General features: G+C 48.5%; 1 protein-coding gene across 1 annotated transcript; it reads right to left on the reverse strand.

Moving 5' to 3' along the window:
• Nucleotides 1–7963: 7963 nt before the first annotated feature.
• Nucleotides 7964–18460, reverse strand: CAPN11 (calpain 11). Its single transcript, XM_057493864.1, is given in 21 exon segments — nucleotides 7964–7994; nucleotides 8092–8146; nucleotides 8600–8631; nucleotides 8633–8699; nucleotides 8795–8855; nucleotides 9264–9325; nucleotides 9909–9984; nucleotides 10081–10120; nucleotides 10412–10623; nucleotides 10892–10903; nucleotides 12163–12332; nucleotides 12523–12683; nucleotides 12833–12907; nucleotides 13145–13230; nucleotides 13318–13419; nucleotides 14617–14711; nucleotides 14714–14784; nucleotides 14942–15075; nucleotides 15841–15952; nucleotides 17812–17887; nucleotides 18235–18460. Coding segments are annotated over 21 exon segments (1956 nt in total).
• Between the last annotated feature and the right edge of the window lie 1288 nt (nucleotides 18461–19748).

Here is a 19748-nt window from a genome sequence, read left to right on the forward strand (position 1 = left end):
CACAGAGAACAAACTAGAAGTTGCCATAGAGGGGAGGGAAGATGGGCAAAATAGGTGAAGGGGATGAAGAAGTACCAAATTCCAATTATAATAGAAATTAGTCACAGGGATGAAAGTATAGCATAGGGAATATAGTCAATCATATTGTAATTTCTTCGTATGTCGACAGACGGTAACTACACATGGTGTTGTGCATTTAGTAATGTATATAATTGTCAAATCACTATGTCATACATCTGAAACCAGTATGATATTGTACATTAACTATATTTCATTAAAAATACAATTTTTTTTAAATTGGCAAAAAATGGGCAAAGAACATAGTTCATAGGAAGTGAAATTCAAGCAAAACAATATTTGCTCAGCTCCACTTGCAATAAGAGAAATGCAAATTACAAGGATACTGAGAAATCATTTTTTTCCTCTATCAGATTAGAAATGCAGAAGTTTGACTGCACACTGCATTAATCAAGCAGTGGGGAAATAACCCACTCTCTTATATCTCTGGTGGGACTGAAAATTGGCACTACCTTTATGGAGGGGAGTTGAATATTTATTCAAGTCACTGATGTATGTACTCTTTAGCTCAATATCCCACTTTTAGAAATTTATCCTATCGAAATATTTGCACTATATAAAATGGCATATGTATAGTGTTATTCATTGTAGCATTGTCTGTAACAGTGAAAGATTATAAACAACACTTGATAAAGAACTGATAAATAAACGAGCTTCTCTACAGGAGAATACTATGCAGCTATTAAAAATCACAAAGAAGCTCTCTATATACTAATAGAAAAATGTCTCCAAGGTATATATTTTAATTACTTTTTAACATAAACTATTTATTTTAGAATTGGTTTAGATTTACAGAAAAATTGTGAAGGTGCTACAGAGAATTCCTGTATAACTATACCCAGTTTCCACTAGAATTAACATCTTCTCTTAATGCAGTATATTTGTTACATTTAAAGAACCAATAGTGATAGCTTGTATTAACTAAAACCCATGCTGTATTCAGATTTCCTTTGTTTTACCTAATGTCCCTTTTCTGTGCCAGAATCCCATCCAGGACGCCACATTACATTTGGTTGTCTATCTCCTTGGGCTCCTCTTTGCTATGACAGTTTCTCAGACTTTCCTTGGTTTTGATAACCTTGGCAGTTTTGAGGAGTAATGATCAGGCATTTTGCAAAATGTCCTTCAAGTGGGATTTGTCTGGTTATTTTTCATGATTAGATTGGGGTTTTGGGTAAGGTAACCACAGAGAGAAAATGCCATTCTCATGATGTCACATCAAGGGTACATTCTATCAACTTGACTTAATCATTGTTGATGTTGACCTTGATCACCTGCCTGAAATATAGAATAGTATTGCCATGTTTCTCTACCATAAAGTTACTCTTTTCTGCTTTCCATACTGTTCTTTTTGGAAAGAAGTCCCTGTGCAATCCACTCTTAAAGGGTTTGATATTATACTCCACTTTTGACGTACTCCCTTCATTGTGTTTCTTTTCTTTTCTTTCAGCATTTTCTTACTTTCTAGAACTACAAGATACTCTGGGCACATCTTCTATAATTCCTTCCCCAGTCCTAGGATCAGACATTTCTCTAACAAGCCTTGGTTCTATTTATTGGAGAATGGTATTAGAAACCAAGTATTGGGCCCTGGGTGTGCTCATTGCTGCAGGAGTATTGTTGCTTTTGGGTCCTCTCTACTGACAGAGTAAGGAAATGCATGTATGTAGACTAACCCCCATGTATACACATATCTATAAACATACTTTATGTAATCATCTGCTCTATATTAAGCTAAACATGAATTCATATTGATATCTCCAAATCTCATCTGTTACCACATGGGTCATTCTAGCCTCTTCCCCTTACTTATCTGTAAGGTTTCCAAGATAGACATATCTTAAGTGAAAAAAGGAGGGTGCAGACTGCTGTGTATAATATACTACCTTTTGTGAATAAAGGGTGGATATATAAAAATATATATTTGTATTTGCATAAAGAAACTCCAGAAAGATGTATAAGAATCTCCCAAGAGAATAGGGAACATATGTTCACACAAAAACTTGTATACAAATGTTCACAGCAGCATTATTCATAATAGTGGTAGTGATGGTTGCACAACAGTGTGAGTGTACCTCATGCTACTGAACTGTATATTTAAAAATGGTTAAGATGGTACATTTTATATTCTATTAAAAAGCACTGTTTTTTAAAAACATAAAACAAAAAGCTATTGCCTTCACTCTGCTCTACCATTTTCCACTCTGCATGTTTTCAGACTCATAAAACTGTTGCTATGTGGCATCTAGTCCTGTTGCATGGTATTCCATGGTTTTTCTAGCATATTTCATTTTTAAAAATTGAGATCTAATTGACAATATAACATATTAGTTTAAGGTGTTGTGGGTAAAATCGCAATGTTTCCAGAATCTCTCACCTGGCCTTGGGTTCCTTCCACTGTACTTTTTCCCCTTGACTGATTTTGGCTTCACAGATTTATTTGCCCGGGCTGGGAATATGTGTTCTTCTGGAGCTACTGGTGTGTAACGTAATGATTGAATATCTGTACACATTAGCAAATGATCACCGCAATAGATCAAATTACCATATATCACCATACATAGTTACACTTTTTTCTTCCTGTGATGAGAAATTTTAAGATCTACTCTCTTAGCAACTTTCAAATATACAATATGGCATTATTAACAATAGTCACCATGCTGTACATGACATGCCCAGGACTTATTTATTTTGTAACTTGAAGTTGGTACCTTTTGGCCCCCTTCCCCACCTCTGGTAACTGATTTGTTCTGTGTCTATGAGTTCAGTTTTGTTTTTTAGGTTCTACATATAAGTGAGGTTGTGCAGTATCTGTCTTTCTCTGTCTGACTTACTTCACTTAGCATAAAGTCCTGATGAGCCCATCCAAGTCATTGCACACAGAAAGATTTCCAGTACATTTTGGATCCCGCCTTCTCAGAGAACAGAGGACAAAGCTATGGACACATTCTGAGTGACAGGAGAAGGCAGCTTGGCACTCTTCCTTTGATGCAGTCTCCTCTTTGCAGTTTGGGGAGGCTGTGGAGAGGGATCTGGAGGAAACAGGGCAGCAGCTGTGCAGAATGGCAGTTAGTCATCAAAAGATGAAATCTAGATTGCCAGGTGGCCTCAAGTGGGGCCACCCAGTGAGAGCCATGTAGGATGCAGGCAGTGTGGTTTAGTGCCCTTCCCGGTTAACTGTGCTGCTGTGATGAGAGGAAGCTCCCCATGTCGAGGACCAGGGGAGAAGAGCAGAAAGTGTGGTTACAGACCCTGAAGTGACAGCAACAGTTTAGTGGGAATGTCCTCCCAGGGCATTAGGCTGGGGAAGGAGGCAAGTGAAGTTGAAGTGGGATCATGTCAGAAGGGGCTGCAGAAATGGAAAGGCGAATGGGCAGAGACGGGATTTGGCAGCAGGAGGACGGAGCAGCTGGGCCCAGCGGTAGCTGGAAGAACTTCTGTTTCAGATTTTGGCTGTGGATGAATGTGATGTGTGCGTGTTTGCATATATATTGGATGCATGTGCTAATTAGATATGTTTATTAAAGGCATGCTAATTTATTTCACTTCTCAAATACAGGGCAAAACTCTGGAGGTGTCCCTCACATCACAATCTGGGTGAATGATGCCCCTTTTAGTTGTTCAGCATACAGACTGTCTACGGGCTCTGCTGGAATCTAAGCATGATGATGATTTACCATCTACAGAATGTTCCTGGGTGCCATGGAGCACAGGGCTTCCCTTTCATTATCTCAGTTGTCTCCTCTGAGATAGACACTGTCGCCCCTGTTGAAAAGAAAACTACCAGCCACAAATGGAATCATTTATGCTAAGGCCCCTCATTGGACTTTGTATCTAAGCTAACTGCAGTGCCACTTCCCTCAGGAATGTAACCTTTAATCAGTCAACATGGAATTTCTTGGTCAGCACTAGGAAATTTACTGATAGACCCCTTCCTTAGGAGGGTGACTTTGCCTAGAACAATAATAATTTTTTCTGCTCCTTCTCCTCCTAAAACCTTTTTTTACCCCTACAGCTTGACCAACTTTTTTTTTTTCCTTGTCAATTTCATTACAATGAGCTTTCATCAGATCTTTAACCAGGCCATTGTTAAGTCTTCTACCATTTACAGACAGTTATTGTTTTACTCAGATGGTTTTACAAAAGCTTCCTGCAAATGTATTTCATTTTCAGAGAAATTCAGGGAAAGAAATTGAACAGGTACTCTAGAATACAGATTTCTGATAACTTTGAGATCATACAAGGGAACTGGCAAAAACAAAGGCTGCCCTTGAATCTCCTTGGAAGGGACTATACCAGGTTCTCCTCCCTACCTAGAAGGCAGCCAGACTTCAGGGACTTCAACTTTGGATGCGCATCTCACAGCTGAAGAAGGCTCTCCCTGACATCGGGTCCTAACCGAACACGGGAGACCTCCAATCCAACTGGCACCGGAGAGAAGTAGCTGACATCAGGATAGACTACTTCCTCTCAAGTTGCTGGATCAGGACTTCTTACTTTAAACACGAAATCATTTCATTTTTTTATTCTTTCTCTGGCCTGGAGAGAGAACAATATCATGAGTGCCTCCCAGGACACTGCTAAGGGGGACAGAGGGGTAAACGTTCCCTTCCAGAGAGCTGGATTTGTCGTCAATAATGCCTATCTGCCCATTAACAGTGCCACCTTAGTGGAAGTGGTTTGTGCCCTGACAGGGTTTGTCTCTGTTTATGGTGGGTATCATTCGTCTTGGGCCTATGAGGACCTAGACAGCTGGCACACAGCTGGGCAATCTAACTGTATCCCCAACTTTTTGCAAGCGAAATAAGACATCTTATTGGTTGATTCGCCTGGACTTGTATCTCTGAGCTAGAAAAGACCTACCAGGAGGCATTCGTGACTCTGGATTTGCTTCCCTGGCAGAGCCATACTTCCCTGGTTAGGAGTAAATATAAAAAATAATATCGCCAGAAACCTCTCCTTAACTCTTAAAAAGATATTGAGAGTCTTTTGCTAAGATAATCCCTGCCCAAAAAAAGAGCCTTAGATTCTCTGGCCGGAGTTGCTCTTGATAGTAAGATAGCTCCTGATTATCTCCTAGCTGAGCAAGGAGGTGTCTGTGCTGTGGCCAACGCCACCTGCTGCCCCTGGATTAACACTTCAGGGGCAGTTGAAACTCATATAAGATCCTTCAGCAAGGCCTTTCTTTGGCCTAATTTATTTTGATTGGTTTTGCTCTTGGGGACCGTGGCTCCAAAGTGCACTCCAAACATTGGGAATTACCTGCTTACAATAATCATAATAATCTCCGAGGAGTGCTGTATTCTCTCAAATGCTTTAAATGCAATGTTCACAGGTGCTACCTACAAATGAATGATCTCCCTAAGACTGGAATGTCAGAAAAAGAAGGAAGAGGATGACTCACTTAACAATTGTGTACCCGAAGTTGCAACCTGTGAATATCACAGAGATTAAGTAAAAATGTTATGACCTGTGAATACCAAACAAAAGATCAACGAAAGTGGTGAGAACTACAGAGAGGTAGCTGAGGGCGGTGCTAAGGCCTTAAATTTTGATCCCATCTCTCAGTTAAGCTGAGAGTTGTGATCAAAAAGGGAGGAATTGTTAAAAAAAAAAACCCACAGGCCCAAAATGGAGTCACTTATGTTAAAGCCCCATGTCAGCAAAACAAGGCTTCATAGATGATGTAATTGCAGTTTTAGCCCCTTGGGAATATGACCTCTACCCAGTCAGCTTGGAATTATCTGGTCAGCACTAGGATAGTTGCTGATAGACCCCTGCATTCCCCTAGGAGGGTGACTTTGCCTAAAACAATACATTCTTTGCCAATCATTTCCTTTTGTCCTCCCCCTCCCTGCCTTTAAAACCTTTCCTTTTCTAGAGCGTTATGGCGCTCCTTTCTATTTACTAGACGGAATACTGCCCCATTCATGAATTGTTCAATAAAGTTAATTTGACCTTTTACATAGTTGAATTTTGTTGTTGAACACCCAATAGCAGATGAGAAAAAGAGGCCTCTGTTAGAGAAGTAAAATAACTTGCCCAAGGCCACCACCACCTGCCCCCACTCCCCCTGCCCTCCACCCAGAAGCTGGAAGCATCTCATGCCAGGGCAAGAAACAAGAGGTGGGGTGGGCATCTTGCTGTACTCTCCAGAACCAGCTGGGTCTGCCCAGGACCTCTCAAAAGCTCAAAGGACCTGCTAGTTTTCAGGTTTTTCCAAATGATGCCTTTGTCGCCCACCCTCAGGGACCTTTGCTCCTTAGAGAGCAGCTCTATGAGAAAAGGTGGCAGAAGATAAGGGTAGAGGACAGAGTCTTCCTTAAGGGAGCGTGACTTTCTCTCTCAGAGGAGCCTGTAGAAAGAAGAGGAAGGACAAGTGGGTGGCAGGGCCGGAAATGATTCCTCAGGGAGTGGGGGCTTTGGGTGACAGTGGAGGGAGAAGGCAGCTGACTCGGAGAGGACAGTTTAGTCTTTGAAATCGTGAAGGAGGCGGGGGGCAGGGCTGGGGCAGAGAATCAGTCACCAGATCAAGGAAGCCTGGAGTCCCAGCCGCTCCACTAAACATAAGAGGGGTGGGTGGGCTTAGTGCGAACAGTAGGGAACCTCCAAGCACTGCTGTAGGAGAGCGTGAGGCTAGACCCCTGGGGAGCTGAAAGTGTGCACAGACACAGGAAGGTTTTAGATTCACTTGGGGTTCACAGGTCCCCAATCTAAGAGGATGTGGAGCCTATTTCTATCCAAGAAGCTGAAAAGCTCACAGGCACAGGTCCCAGTGTCCAGGCCAGAGAGACCAGGGGGGCACTCCATGGAGAGATCTGGAAGGATGGACAAGTGCGGCGCTACAGTCTTCTCACTGAAGCACAGGGCTGGAGGGGGTTGGGGACAGAGGGTGTCTGAGGCAGAAACGCCAAGGTCAAGGACGGGTGGACTAAGGATCCCTCGATACTCCTTGTGAAGCCAACAGTTGGGCAGGCAGCACATTTCCAACAAGATTTGAACCTGAACCCTTTAAGGCAAGAATGAACTCACTTCTTGCCGCAGTCCTCACCCCTCCCAGCCTCACACCCAAGAGGGTCAGTTCATTTCTATGACCTGCGGGCTCCTGCAGGTGTTGGATCTTTGATCTCTGAGACACCTGCAATGCTGTCTTTGGAGACCCAGTTTGAGGGAGAAGATGAGAAAAGAGACTCAAGATCTAACTTTGCCCAGCGCCTCCTCCCCCAAGATGCTGCTCCATGGTTCCAAGCTCTGTGCAGTTCACAGTGAGGGACTGTTGTGCATTAGCATCCATGGCACAGCCCATAAATGCCAACAGTGTCCCTTAGTTTTTGTGACAATCACACACTTCTACATGCTCCCTGGAAGTATCACCCTAACTGAGAGCTCCTAGGGGCCCCCTTTAGTGCTGAGGAAAGTGCCTTCCACCCTTGCCAGTCTTTTCCTGGCATAAAACCAGCGGCATGTGCTGTTTATTAGAACAGCGCCCCGAGTGAGGGAGAGAAGAGAGGCTGTGCCAGGAGGGGTGGTCAGCAGGCAGGGGTCAGCAGGACGGAAAGCGTGGAGAGCCTTCCCAGCCGGGGGACAGTGGGGAAGTGTCACTTAATCTTACTACTATATACTCGGAGAGGGAAAGAAACTGTGGGGTAAATCCAGCCACCAGAAGCCTGGCTGGGGAAAAAGAAAAACCTTCTGAGCTGGGAGGTGGCGATGGAGATCCTGCGTCTGGAGGATGCCTGGTTCTGGGGCCCGGGTGCTGCTACCTGGAGCCCATTCCATCAGCAGAGACTGAGAGAGCAGCAGGGAGAACCCTGCGCCCAAGGGCCGGGCCGGAAAGGCTGCGAGCCCGAGCGTGTAGGGAGCGGGACTCCTGCAGCAACCCTCCCTACCCGCACATGGTTACCTGCAGCCACTGTGGCGAGGAAAGAGGCAGATCTGAGGACTGGGAGGGGGCGGGATGGCGGGGGGCAGTGGGGAACAGAGGGCTGTGGGGCCATGGGCGGGCTGCTGAAGTTCAGGTTCAAGCAAATATGGCCAGTGTTCTTGGGGTCCATGGTTAGAAAGTATGCTGTTTGGGGGAGGAGGCAAGGGGAGAGGGGTTGAGAGCTGCGTCTGGGGTCTGAAAGACCCACCCCTGACTTAGGAGGATGTCAGAAAGGACAGAAGAAGCTGCTTCCTGCTGCCTCCCTGGACGGCCTCCCAGCCCAGCAGGGAACGGGTAACACCTCATACAGCCCTGCATGGGCCGGGCGCAATCCGAGTGCTCGTCATATACTAACTCATTTCATCTGCACCTTGATTCTACAGGACAGTACTATTGTCACCTACATTTTGTAAACAAGGGAACAGTGGCAAGTGACTTGCTGAAGGCACAGCCAGCAAGTGGTGGTGCTGGGAGTTGAACCCAGATCAGCTGCGCCCTCAAGGGGGCGTGGTTTGGGAGCAGCGCTCCTCACGTGAGTGTATGGGTGAAGTCAGAGGTCTGGGCCCAGGGTGGGGAGTAGGCACGTGACCAACTCGCTGAACATGGCCTTCAGTCTCAGGAAACAGCTGAATAATCATGTCCTCATTTGCATACCTGGCCACCAGCACCCGTGTCACCTTGTTATTCAGCTTGATGCCTGGGAGAGAGGGGGGATGTAGAGGGGGAGAGTCCAGCCCTCCAACCCCTGCCTCCACCCTCCCTGCCCCCAGCCCTCTCCTGCCCCATGGCCACCTGCTTTCTCAATTGCCAAGTACATCTCATAGGAGTCCTGGTCACACTCTTGGAAGATATCCTGAAGGGACCGACAGATGTGGTAGGGCTGTGTGCATGGCCTGGTCATTGAAATAATGACATAGTTCAACAGAGTCGACTCACAACTGCCACTTAAGACCCCGGGGGCTTCTTACCCTGGCCTGCCCCTTGAGCTCCAAATATTCCCATCATCTAGTGACTGTAGGATTCATTTGCCCAGGGCTCTCTGCATGCACCCTTTAAGCTGGCTGGTACCTGGATTATTATGGTTATGAAACGTTTTGACTATAGCTAATACACCAACACTTCAACAGATCCTCTCTCTCTCTCTCTAGTGTGTGTGTGTGTGTGTGTGTGTGTGTCAGAGTCTCCAGTTCTACTGTCATCCTGACTAGTCCTCATCTGTCTTGAGGACCTTCCTTTCTCACACCCATAAACTGCCCTTTACCATCCATGTCTTGATTTTTTCCCACAGGATCTGGAACTCCGGAAGCCCCAGCTTGCCAGAAGGTCAAGGATATCACAGCAAGGGGTGAAGAGGGTGTCTCCGGAGCAGGGAAATGGGCTCACTGAAGAGGGCATGAGACCTGTGTGATAATTACGGTAACAGCCAGAAGAACTGGCATCTTTTGCTAACCCAGAATCTAATACCCATCAGAAGGAGGGCGTGGCTGGCAGGGGAGGAGGCCACTTTAGGTCATGTGTGGGTTCAGGCTCGGGGTAGGGGCCAGAGGCAGGAGAACACTGGACAAGATGGCCCACTGGGCAGGAAGATACATCTGTGAGGTTACCCATGCAGTGGCACATATCCAAGCCAAAGCCCTTGGTCTTGAGGCTTTTAACCGTGAGGGAGGGAAGGGGCAGGAGGGAGAGAAGGAGTGAGCTGGGCATCGCGTGGGAAGCAGGAATGGTCAAGGTGGGGCATGAACTGTGGACAAGTGTCGTAAGTGGTGGGGGTGGGAGACTTACACTTGGAGATGAGCAGCTTTTGTAGCTCATAACACCTATCTCTTTGCCCTAGGAAGGGGGACAGTAAACCCCTGCTCTGGCCCCTTCAGCCCCATCCACGTCCTCTCAGCCTCTCACCCTCAGCCTCTCATTTCTCCTCCTACCACTATATGAAACATATGTGTGAATTCCTGGCCTACATCACGCTCTGAGAAGTTCTCCTGGAGGGGAAGGAGTGAGAAAGGGCCCAGTCCAGCAAGCTCCTTCACAGCCCGCAGATGTTTCCTCCGATCTCCCAGTCCCAAAGCCTCCCCTACCTCTTGGAGCAGCTCAGAATAGCTGGCATTGTCTAGTTCCCTGGGCAAAAGTGAAGGAAGGCTCAGGGGTTACCAGCAGTCAGGGACATGGGGATTTCAGTGAAGTGGTCAGGAAGAGGTCATGTCGTGTACCTGGAGCAATATGCAACAGGCTCTGGGATCTGGGTTCTAGTTCTGACTCTGCTACTAACTAGGATGTCTCTTCATGCCTTAGTTTCCCTGACTGTGAAATAGGGACAGAGCTGGGGAGGACCAGATGACTACTCCCTGAGCATGACATCTTACAGCTCTTGGGCAGGTGGCTTGGAGCAGTGAAGTGGGGCCTCCTCACCAGGACTCGCTGTGCTTCTCTGTGAAGACCCGAAGCAGGAAGTCAGCGTCCCTGTGTGGCTCAAAGGTGGAGGGAATAATGACATATTCCCCTGGAGGTAGCCGGAGATAGCTGCTCACCTCCCGCGGGTTGGTGAAGATCTCTGAGAAGCCAAGGTCCTGATACCTCATGAAGAAGTTCTTCTTCAAGTGGATATCTTGGCTATTCTGAAACTGTGTGTGCCCTGGAGGTGGGTACAGGGCTGGCATAGAAGCATAAGGAGGGACCCCCAAGGTGGAGCCTGGCTGGGCACAGGTAAGGGGAGGTATTGTCACCAACTGACCAGGGCTGGATATCACCCACCTGGCAGGATCCCAGGGGGCTAGAATCCTAACCTAGGGGGCCCGAGAGCCCGTCACCAAATTCCATTCCATGCCCATCCACATGCAGCCAGAGGTGGGCAGGGTGCCTGCCCTGGATCAAGCCCCATGTCTTCTGTACTTCCTTTGGGATCTGGGAAGGGAAGAGAGAGAAGGGTCAAAGCCCCAGGGTGGTGAAGGGGCTCAGGTCACAGAAGCAGGTGGGGTGTGTGTCGTATGAGTGCGTGTGTGTGCGCACACACACATTGGTGGGTATTAAGGGCACTGGGACACCGGTGGTGGGATGGAGCATGGGCTCTGATAGCTAAAAGTCTTATTGTTGATAATTACTCAGATTTGGACAGCAAAGTACAGTTTATACAAAGTCTTGCCAGGGGAAGATTTTTACCACTGCATGTTAAGGACAGGAAACAGAATCTCCAAGAGATAAGGTAATTTGCCCAGGGTCACACTGCCAAAAATGTGAAAGAGCTGGGATTAAAATCTAGGAGAACATTCTCCTGAGCATGCGCATGTTTCCATGGGATGCTTATATCCTGCAAGAAGTCGAAAGGTGATTATTGAAATCGAAGACTGAGCACAAATACATTTGTTAAGAGGCTAATTAAACCAAGAAAAATAAGTTGCTCTTCTGCAAGGATGACCAACACCTTTAATGTGCTGGTGCACAGTAATGTTCTGGAGGGGAAGGGGAGGAGAGAATATACCCTTTTCTGGAATGACTTTCTAACTTTGGAAATGTCTTGAGGCATGTCTGGTGTCTGAACGTGATGAACTCACAGCCAAGGGAGAGGGCAAGCTGGTGTCTGTTTTCATTTGCTATTGAACCTCTGGAGACTGCACTGTGGCCTGGCATACAGGTGCTACATAAATACTTGTTGAATATATAAGGGAATGAACAAATGGCCGTCTATAGGATTCCGCAAAGCTCAGAAGGAAGATATACTTGTCAGGGATTTCTCCTGGCCACTGGAGTCAATGCTCTTAGCCGGGTGCCTGGGGAAGGCAGGGAGGGGTGGTGGAGAAGTCTTGGAGTGTTTGGGACTCAGGATGAGGCTCTGCTTCTGACCCTTGGGTGTGTGAAATAGGGTACATGACCTCTCCTCCGGTTCTCAATCTCCTTCCTCTTCATTAAAGGCATTGCCATTCATAAGGCCTTGGAACAAAGCCCAAAAGGAAGTGCTATCTGAGTGCACTGGATTAAAAAATCTGTGAAAATAAACCTGCCTCAAAGCACAGCACATCCCTCAAACAAGAGCCAGGGCTGCGGAGCCTGTTGGATGGAGCGTGTCTCCTTCCCAGGTGGGCAGTGGCCCCAGGGAGGAAGGCTTTCGAAGGGGTGAGGCCAGGGGAGGGGGCAAGAGTGGCTGGGGGGCCAGCTGGGGTGCCCACCGTGTAGATGACGAAGCCGATGGTTTGCAGCTGGGCTCTGTGGGGAGGTGCCCAGCTCCAGTTCTTCTGCATCAGGGCCACCAGGCAGGTGCAGACAGATTCATTGTCCTTTGGGTCGCCGTCCTCTTTGGGCAGACAGATCCTAAACTGGGGGTTGGTCCAGAATGTGTCTGTGGAGGAAGCAGGTCAGGACGGCTGTGCCCTTCTCAGGTGGATGGGCTTCCCAGCCGCATGCCTGCCTCCTAAACATGGCCCTTTGGGATCTGATGGGCCCCTGACCCTGTCGCGGACTCTGACCCCTGTGACCTGGGCCCCCAGTGACCCATTCCTTGCCCCCTTCCCCTGAGTCCCCTCACCCACCCAGGTGGTTCCTGCAGCCCCCCGCAATGCTGCCCCTCCGCCAGCTGCCCTCGTAGAAGGTGGTATGCCAGCAGCTGGTGTGGTCCCCAGACAGTGCACCAGGCATCAGGTTGCAAATCTCCAGGAGAGTGAAGTTGTCCAGAAAATCTTGGTAGGGCATCCTGTGGTGGAGGGTCTGGTGCTAGAGCCTGTCAGCGACACACCCACACCCATAGAACCCACCCATCGAAGGCACAGGTGGGAGGGTGGCAGGGATGATGAAGGGACGGGGTGTGGGGGGAGAAGGGAGTCCACCCCAAGTGGCACTGACCAGAACTCTCCGTCCTCCTTCCTATTCAGCAGCTGCTTCTGGATGTCTGGGGACACCTCTTCCCACTCCCTGGCACTGGAGCAGAGTCAGGCAGCGGAGCGAGAGCCGCACAGGGTCAGGAGGCACCTGTTCCTCCCCAGGAGACTCCTCAGCCCCGAATGCCTACTGACTGGGGGTTCTGGGTTAGACAGAGAACCTAGAGGGGTGGGGCTCTCCCTGGCATGCCAGCCAGTCCCTCTGTGGCATTGCCTGGCCTGTAGGTCTGCTGTGCGCTCTGCCCGTCCAATGAGGGTGCTAGTCAGGGGCACCTACTTGTCACTCCAGGCTCCATTCCACTCAATCCAGCCCCAGGGATTCCGGACCCGAATCCGTGTTTCTGTCCTGCCCCTGTAGAAGACCTGGGAAGGGAGGGCACCAAGCCCTGGGCTGAGGGGTCAGGAGTTCTTTTCCTCTGTGCCTGGGGCCAGGGGCTGGGCTCTGGCCACGTGTTGTCTGACTCAGGTCTAGTGGAGGCCAGTCACTGAGTAAGCATGCCCCTTCACCAGCATTCCCTGGGTCATCGACTCCAACCCACTTTCACTGGTGATCTATAGAACAGAGAGGAAGGAAAGGGTTTCAGGGTCCGGTCAGAGACACAAGAACTTTCTGGGTTCATTATTTTAAATTAAACTTTGTACTTTCCAATGATTGTGGATTGTCATGCAGTTGTAAGAAATACTACAGAGAGATCCTGTGTATGTATCTGGTTTCCCCCAGTGGTAACATCTTGTAAAACTACAATAGTAAAATCAGCATGGTACTACTGATGCAATTCATCCATCCTGTACAGATTTCCCCACTTTTGCTAGTCTTCAATGGTGTGTGTTCTGTGCAATGTTATCACATGCATAGCTTTGTGTGCCCTCCAGTACAGGACCTTTCCTGGCTCCCCTCACACTGCCCTTTTATATTCACACCCACCTCTTCTTACTACCCTCTTCCCTGACCTCTGACCACCAACCACTATTCTGCTCTCCATTTTTGAAAATTTTGTCATTTCAAGACTGTTATATAAATGGGATTTGCACAGTGTGCAGCCTTTTGGAGTTGGCTTTATTTTCGTGGTGTAATTTCCTTGAGATTCATCCAAGTTGTAGCATGCATCAATAGTTGATTTCTTTGTATTGCTGGGTATGTGTGCACCATGGTTTAACTATTCACCTTTTGAATGGCATCTGGGTTGTTTCCAGTTTATGGCTAATATGACTAAAACTGCTATGAACATTTGTGTGCAGGCTTTTGTGTGGAAATAAATCTTCATTTCTCTGGGATAAATGCCCAAGAGTGCAATTGCTGGGTCATATGATAGCACTCTGGGTTCATTTATTTATTTGAACAAATATTTGTTGGGTGTCCATTGTATGCCAAAAGCCATCCCGAGTCCCAGGATCCAGCAGTGAATGAGACAAATAAGGTCACTGCCCTCATGGAATTTGAAAACTCTCTGGGGAAGATAGGCTATGAATAAATACGTAGATAAAACAATTTCAGATTGTGATAAATGCCAATGAGAAAAATCAAAGCAAAGTAGAGAGTAAATGCAGGTAGGAGCAGCTAATGTAAGTTGGGAGGCAGGGTAGAGTAGCTCAAGAAGGGACACTGGAACTGAAATGTGAATGAGGAGGTATGCAGGTAGCCACACAGGTAGCCATGCAGGTAGCCATGCAGGTATCTGAAGAAACAACCTTCTAGGTAAAAGCAATAGCAGGTGCAAAGTTTCTGAGGCAGGACTGAGTGTGGCTTACTTCGATGGAGCAGCCCATGAAGGAGGATCGCTGTATTGCCTTCCTAAGCATTCTCAGCAGGTTCTGAGGGGGCCTTTAGAGTTGGAGGCTCCGGTCACACACCCCCTGAAGTCCTCAAAGCCGTCCACTGTGTTGTCCCCTGACAGTGCTACATAGGACCTGGTCAGCCTGTGGGCACAAAGAGAGCACTGTTTGGAGTCTGGGATGGAGATGTAACCTTGGACATTAGAGGGAGTGGTGAGGAAAGGGAGGGATACCCTGACATCCCCCTGCCTCTTCCCCTGATTCCAGCTGCTCCCATAGCTGCCTTGGCTTGGGTACTCACTTGGCATACGCTTTCTCCAGCAGGGCACTCCAGAACTCAGTGCACTCGACTGAGTGCACTAACACCAGTTTGCCATGCGTGGTGGGCAGCCGGTCATCCACCACCATGTCCACCCACTGCCCAAACTGCCAAATCTGTGGGCAGCAAGCTGGGCCTCAGAGGGCCTCCGAGCGTCTGGCTGCTCTAGGCCCCCTTCAAGTGCTCGTGGACACGCACACACACTCACACACACACTTCTCCAGTGAGAACTGTTACACGTGCACCTCCTGGTGGCCAGGTTCAGTGACAGGCCCGTGTCAGAGAGCCCACTCCCCAGAACGGCCACCTAGTGAGTGGGAGGCAAGGAAAATGTCACCCCAGCCTTATCTCCCGTTCCCGGCATGGCTTCTGAGGGGAACCCTGCGCACCTTTTGACCTTGGCTGGGCTTTAGGATTTCTAATAAGTCCTGCGATTCTCAAAATGTTTCACAACACGGGGAATTTGTCCACATGTTGCTAAATCTAAAGAGCAGATTACAAAAATTGTGTAACAGAGACTCTTAATGTCCTACACACACACACACACACACACACACATGTATATATATATACATACACACATATACATATATGTGTGTGTGTGTGTGTGTGTGCTGAGAGAAAGAGTGAAGGGGAAGAAGAGGCAAAACATAATTGCTTTCTTTTGAGCTTTAAAAAAATAGCTTACACGATTTCTTTAGTGAGCAGATATTTCTCTGATAATTAGGCAAAACCCCACCCTAATAAATGTCATACTTCAAAAGAAAAGATAGAAGGTAAACTTCAGAGCAAATACTCATCCTTTCTCTTCATCCCTCCCTTCTTCTTTCCTTCCCTCCCTCCCCACCAAACACAACTTTGGTGTTCAAATCACCCTTCACCTAAAAATGGAGGACACCAGCATAGTTTTCCCTGAAGCTCTGCCCCCTGGGTACCACGCGGTACAGCAGTTTGGGGTGTGTGGTAAGGGAGCTGATGGCATACAGCAGTGCCCTGGGAAGACAGGCTGGGGCTTGCCCCCTTGAACGCTCTCAGGTATGTATATGGGTCCCAGAATCCAAGCCCTAGAGCAGCAGCAACTGGCTCTGCTGTGGCTCCCACCCCAACAGACATGCACCCCCCTTGGTCTTCCCACTAAGGAATGTTCAGGAAGGAAGGAAATAGGGAGAAAAAGGGCTGAAGGAACAGACTCTGGGGGGCAAGCTCCTCTGCCTTTTCTGTTAGAGCCAGGTGCTTTCGTTTGGGGGTTTGGGGAGGAGGTATTTTTGACCTTGGTCTGTTGCTCACTTTGGGTCCCATTTTCTTTGGGAGCCAATTCTCTCCCATCCCTTGAACAAATCCAGTTACCTTCTCCCACAGCACCCCACCTCCGCCCCATGATTACAGTGGTGTGGCCCTCAAGACCTCTCTCCTTAAGTCACCCACGTGATGTTGGAGACTCAGGGGGCTTCATCTGACTCCCACTGGGTCCCTGGGGCCAGGTATTGATGGGTACAGGGGCCATGCCCCTGGTCTGAGGTCACGTGGGCAGTTTCTCTCCTGGTCCTCTCAGGCCTCACTGGTGGGGGCTGTGGGGCAGGGTGGTGTCCTGTGTGAGTGTCCTGACACAGAGGGCACAAGGAAAGCTGCTGCGATTCCCAATGGCCTCCTGGCTGCCTGAGGTACCCATGGGGGGAGGCAAAGGTGGGGAAAGGAAGGTTAAGGACACTCCACTCCTCCATCACCAAACGGGTGCCTGTCTAGGGAGAAGCTGATTTTCTCCTGAGCCAGTGAGTTGTCTTGGCCCAGGTTCCTTCAGGCGCCTTGGCCTGAGGTCACCTTGGCTTTTGCTCTGCCCATGACCTGTCCTTTTTTCTGCCATAAATGAGACACAGCTCCAGAGGAAGCTCACCCTGGTCTTATCCCTAAAGACGCAATGAGGGGTTTGGAGGGAAGCAAGGAGCAGGACCAGGCTTAGGGAGGAACGTGCCTTGGGGCTGTTAAGGGAGCACACGGATGAGGGCCTGAGGGAGCCCTGTGCCCTTTACTTGACACCCAAGACTGAGGAAGTTCTGGTACCTGCAGACGCTTGAAAATATATCCACCAGCTCTTTGACAACTCGCCCCTCACAAGGTGGAGCCTAATGACCACCCCCACCCCCACCCCGCCTGGGGGGTGGGCCAGATGTCAGGATTCTAGCAGAGAAAGTGGAGGTTCCTTGTGTGTTCTCCTGAGACTAGGTGGCAAAAGGCAGGATGGCTTCCTCCTTTCTCTCCTCTCTCTCGAGTCCCCCTCTGTAGGGGAAGCCAGCTACCATGTTGTGTGGACACTCAAGCAGTCCTATGGAGAGTCGACGAGGCAAGGGACTGAGGCCTCCTGCCGCATGAACCACCATCCTGGCCACAGATCCTCCGGCCCCCATGAAGTCTTCAGATGACACAGCCCTGCCTGATCTTGGTGTAGCCTCAGCAGAGACCTTGGGGGCCAGGCTCACCGGGCTCTGCTGCTTCCAGATTGGTGACCCACACAAACCGTGAGATGATAGATGTTTACTGTTGCTTTAACTCACTGAGTCTTGGGGCAACTTTTTGTGCAGTCATCAATAACTGATATCCTATCCCTGCTTACTCTCAGAGCAGATGCTAATCAGTGGGGGTAGAATCCAGATTAGCAGAGGCCCAGGGAGAACATACCTGACCTTCTCATAACCTCCCCTCAGAAGATGCAGGGAGGGGAAAGAGGAGAGGTTGTCTGAACCCAGGGGTCCCAGTTCCCCAGCCTCAAAAGATACTCTGGCATTCCCCCCACCCAGCCCCCCTGCCTGACTCACACCCGGCCCCCGCCAAGGCGAGACTGCCTTCCTGCTCCCCACTCACTGAGGACCCCCTGGCAGATGTCTGTCGGGTTGACCCCGTCCACAGTGAACTGAGGATTGCTTGTGAAGGACTAAAGGTTTCAGAGAGCCCAGGACATCCCCTCCCAACCTCCCTCCCACCTTTCCTGGATTGATGCCCACCCCAAAGTTCTAGGGGAAACCATGAATGTGGGGAGGGGATGGCATGGGACCAGCCTGGCATGGTTGTAGGTTGTGACAGCAAAGGCTGGTGGTGAATGACTTTCCCAAGGGTTATCTGAGAGCATGTGCAGAATTGTCCCCAGCCATGGGGGAGGTGGAGGCCTAGTGCTAGGGCCGGCATAGGGCAGTGGAGGACTAAAGACTGTCAGAGTGACTGGGGTGTCACCACAACCTCCCAGCCCCACTGTGAGTCCCTGCCTCCCCTCCCAGTGCCCATGCTGGGCCGCAGCCAGCAGATGTTGTACACATTTTTGGAGTTGGGGCCCTGTTTCTTGAAGGCCAGCGAACTGGCTTGAGCAGGGAATAAGGCACCCTCAGACAGCTCCCCCTTCCTCAGGCAGGCTGCTCGCAGCTCCTCGAAGCTCAGGTTATTGTAGTTCTGGGCGTTGTGGTGTTGGCCCACGCCCTTGGCCCTGAGTCGGCTCTGACTTATGTGAGCCACCATTCCCTGATGGGTGAAAATCGTCTCTGCTTAATAATAAAAAGACAAATAACCCAATTAAAAAATGGACAAAGAATCTGAATATATATTTTTCCAAAGAAGATAATACAAATAACCAATAATCGCATGAAAAAATGCTCAACATCATTAGTTACCAGACAAATGCAAATAAAGGCCGCAATGACATAACACTTCAAACCTGCTAGGATGGTTATCATCAAAAAAGACTGATAATAATAAAAAGCGTTGGTGAAGATGTGGAGAAATTGGAACCCTCACACACCGCTGGTGGGAATGTACAAGGGGACAGCCACTTTGGAATTCAGTCTGGTGGCTCCTCAATTAAACACAGAACGACATACGATCCAGCAATTCTGCCTCTAAGTATATGCCCAAGAGAAATAAAAGTATATGTCCATATAAAACTTTGTACACAGATATTCACAGAAGCATTATTCATAATAGCCAAAAAGTGGGAAGAAAGCCCAAATGTCCATCAGCTGGTGAATGGACAAATAAAATGAATGAAGATTATACGTACAATGGAATATCATTCAGCAATGAATAGGAATGAAGTATGATGCATGCACAACACGGATGAACCTTGAAAAAACTTTGCCAAATGAAGTCAGTCATAAAGGACCACATATTGTACTATTCCATTTATGTAAAATACCCCAAATAGGCCAATCTGTACAGAAACAGAAAGTAGATTGGTGGTTGCCTGAGGCTTAGGGGGATGGGAATGCTGGAAATTGAAGGCTAAAGGGTATGGGTTACTTTTGGGCGATAATAAAAATGTTGTAAAGTTGACTGTGGTGATGGATGAATATACTAAAAATCATTGAATTATACACTTTAAATGGGCAAATTGTATGGTATGTGAATTATATCTCAATAAAGCTGCTAAAAGAAATGACCTCCAGACCATGAAAACAGACACTGCCTTTTGGGGGGAGTGGAAATAATGAAATGCAGAGGACAGGAGGGCAGTGGGGAAGGGTGGGCAGCTGTCAGGGAGAAGACAGTTAGGGAATGGCCTTGCAGGTGGGTGGGTGAGTTTAGGAGACAAAGGGTCAGGCATGCTGGTGGAGCCTGAGCCAGCCCTGCAGCCTTGAACCAGGCCACCCTGCTCACACTCCCTCCCCCGGAGGGCCTGCAATCTGTTTACATGGATTCCTGAGGGTGGCCCCCAGTCACCCAGCCACATGGACTGCCTGCCCTCAGTGGCCCCGGGGAAGAGCATGAATGGGGAGGAAGAGGAGGTGAGACCGCAGAACCGAGATCAACT

The sequence above is a fragment of the Manis pentadactyla genome, chromosome 16, assembly GCF_030020395.1.
Source record: "Manis pentadactyla isolate mManPen7 chromosome 16, mManPen7.hap1, whole genome shotgun sequence".
In the NCBI taxonomy this organism is placed as follows: domain Eukaryota; kingdom Metazoa; phylum Chordata; class Mammalia; order Pholidota; family Manidae; genus Manis; species Manis pentadactyla.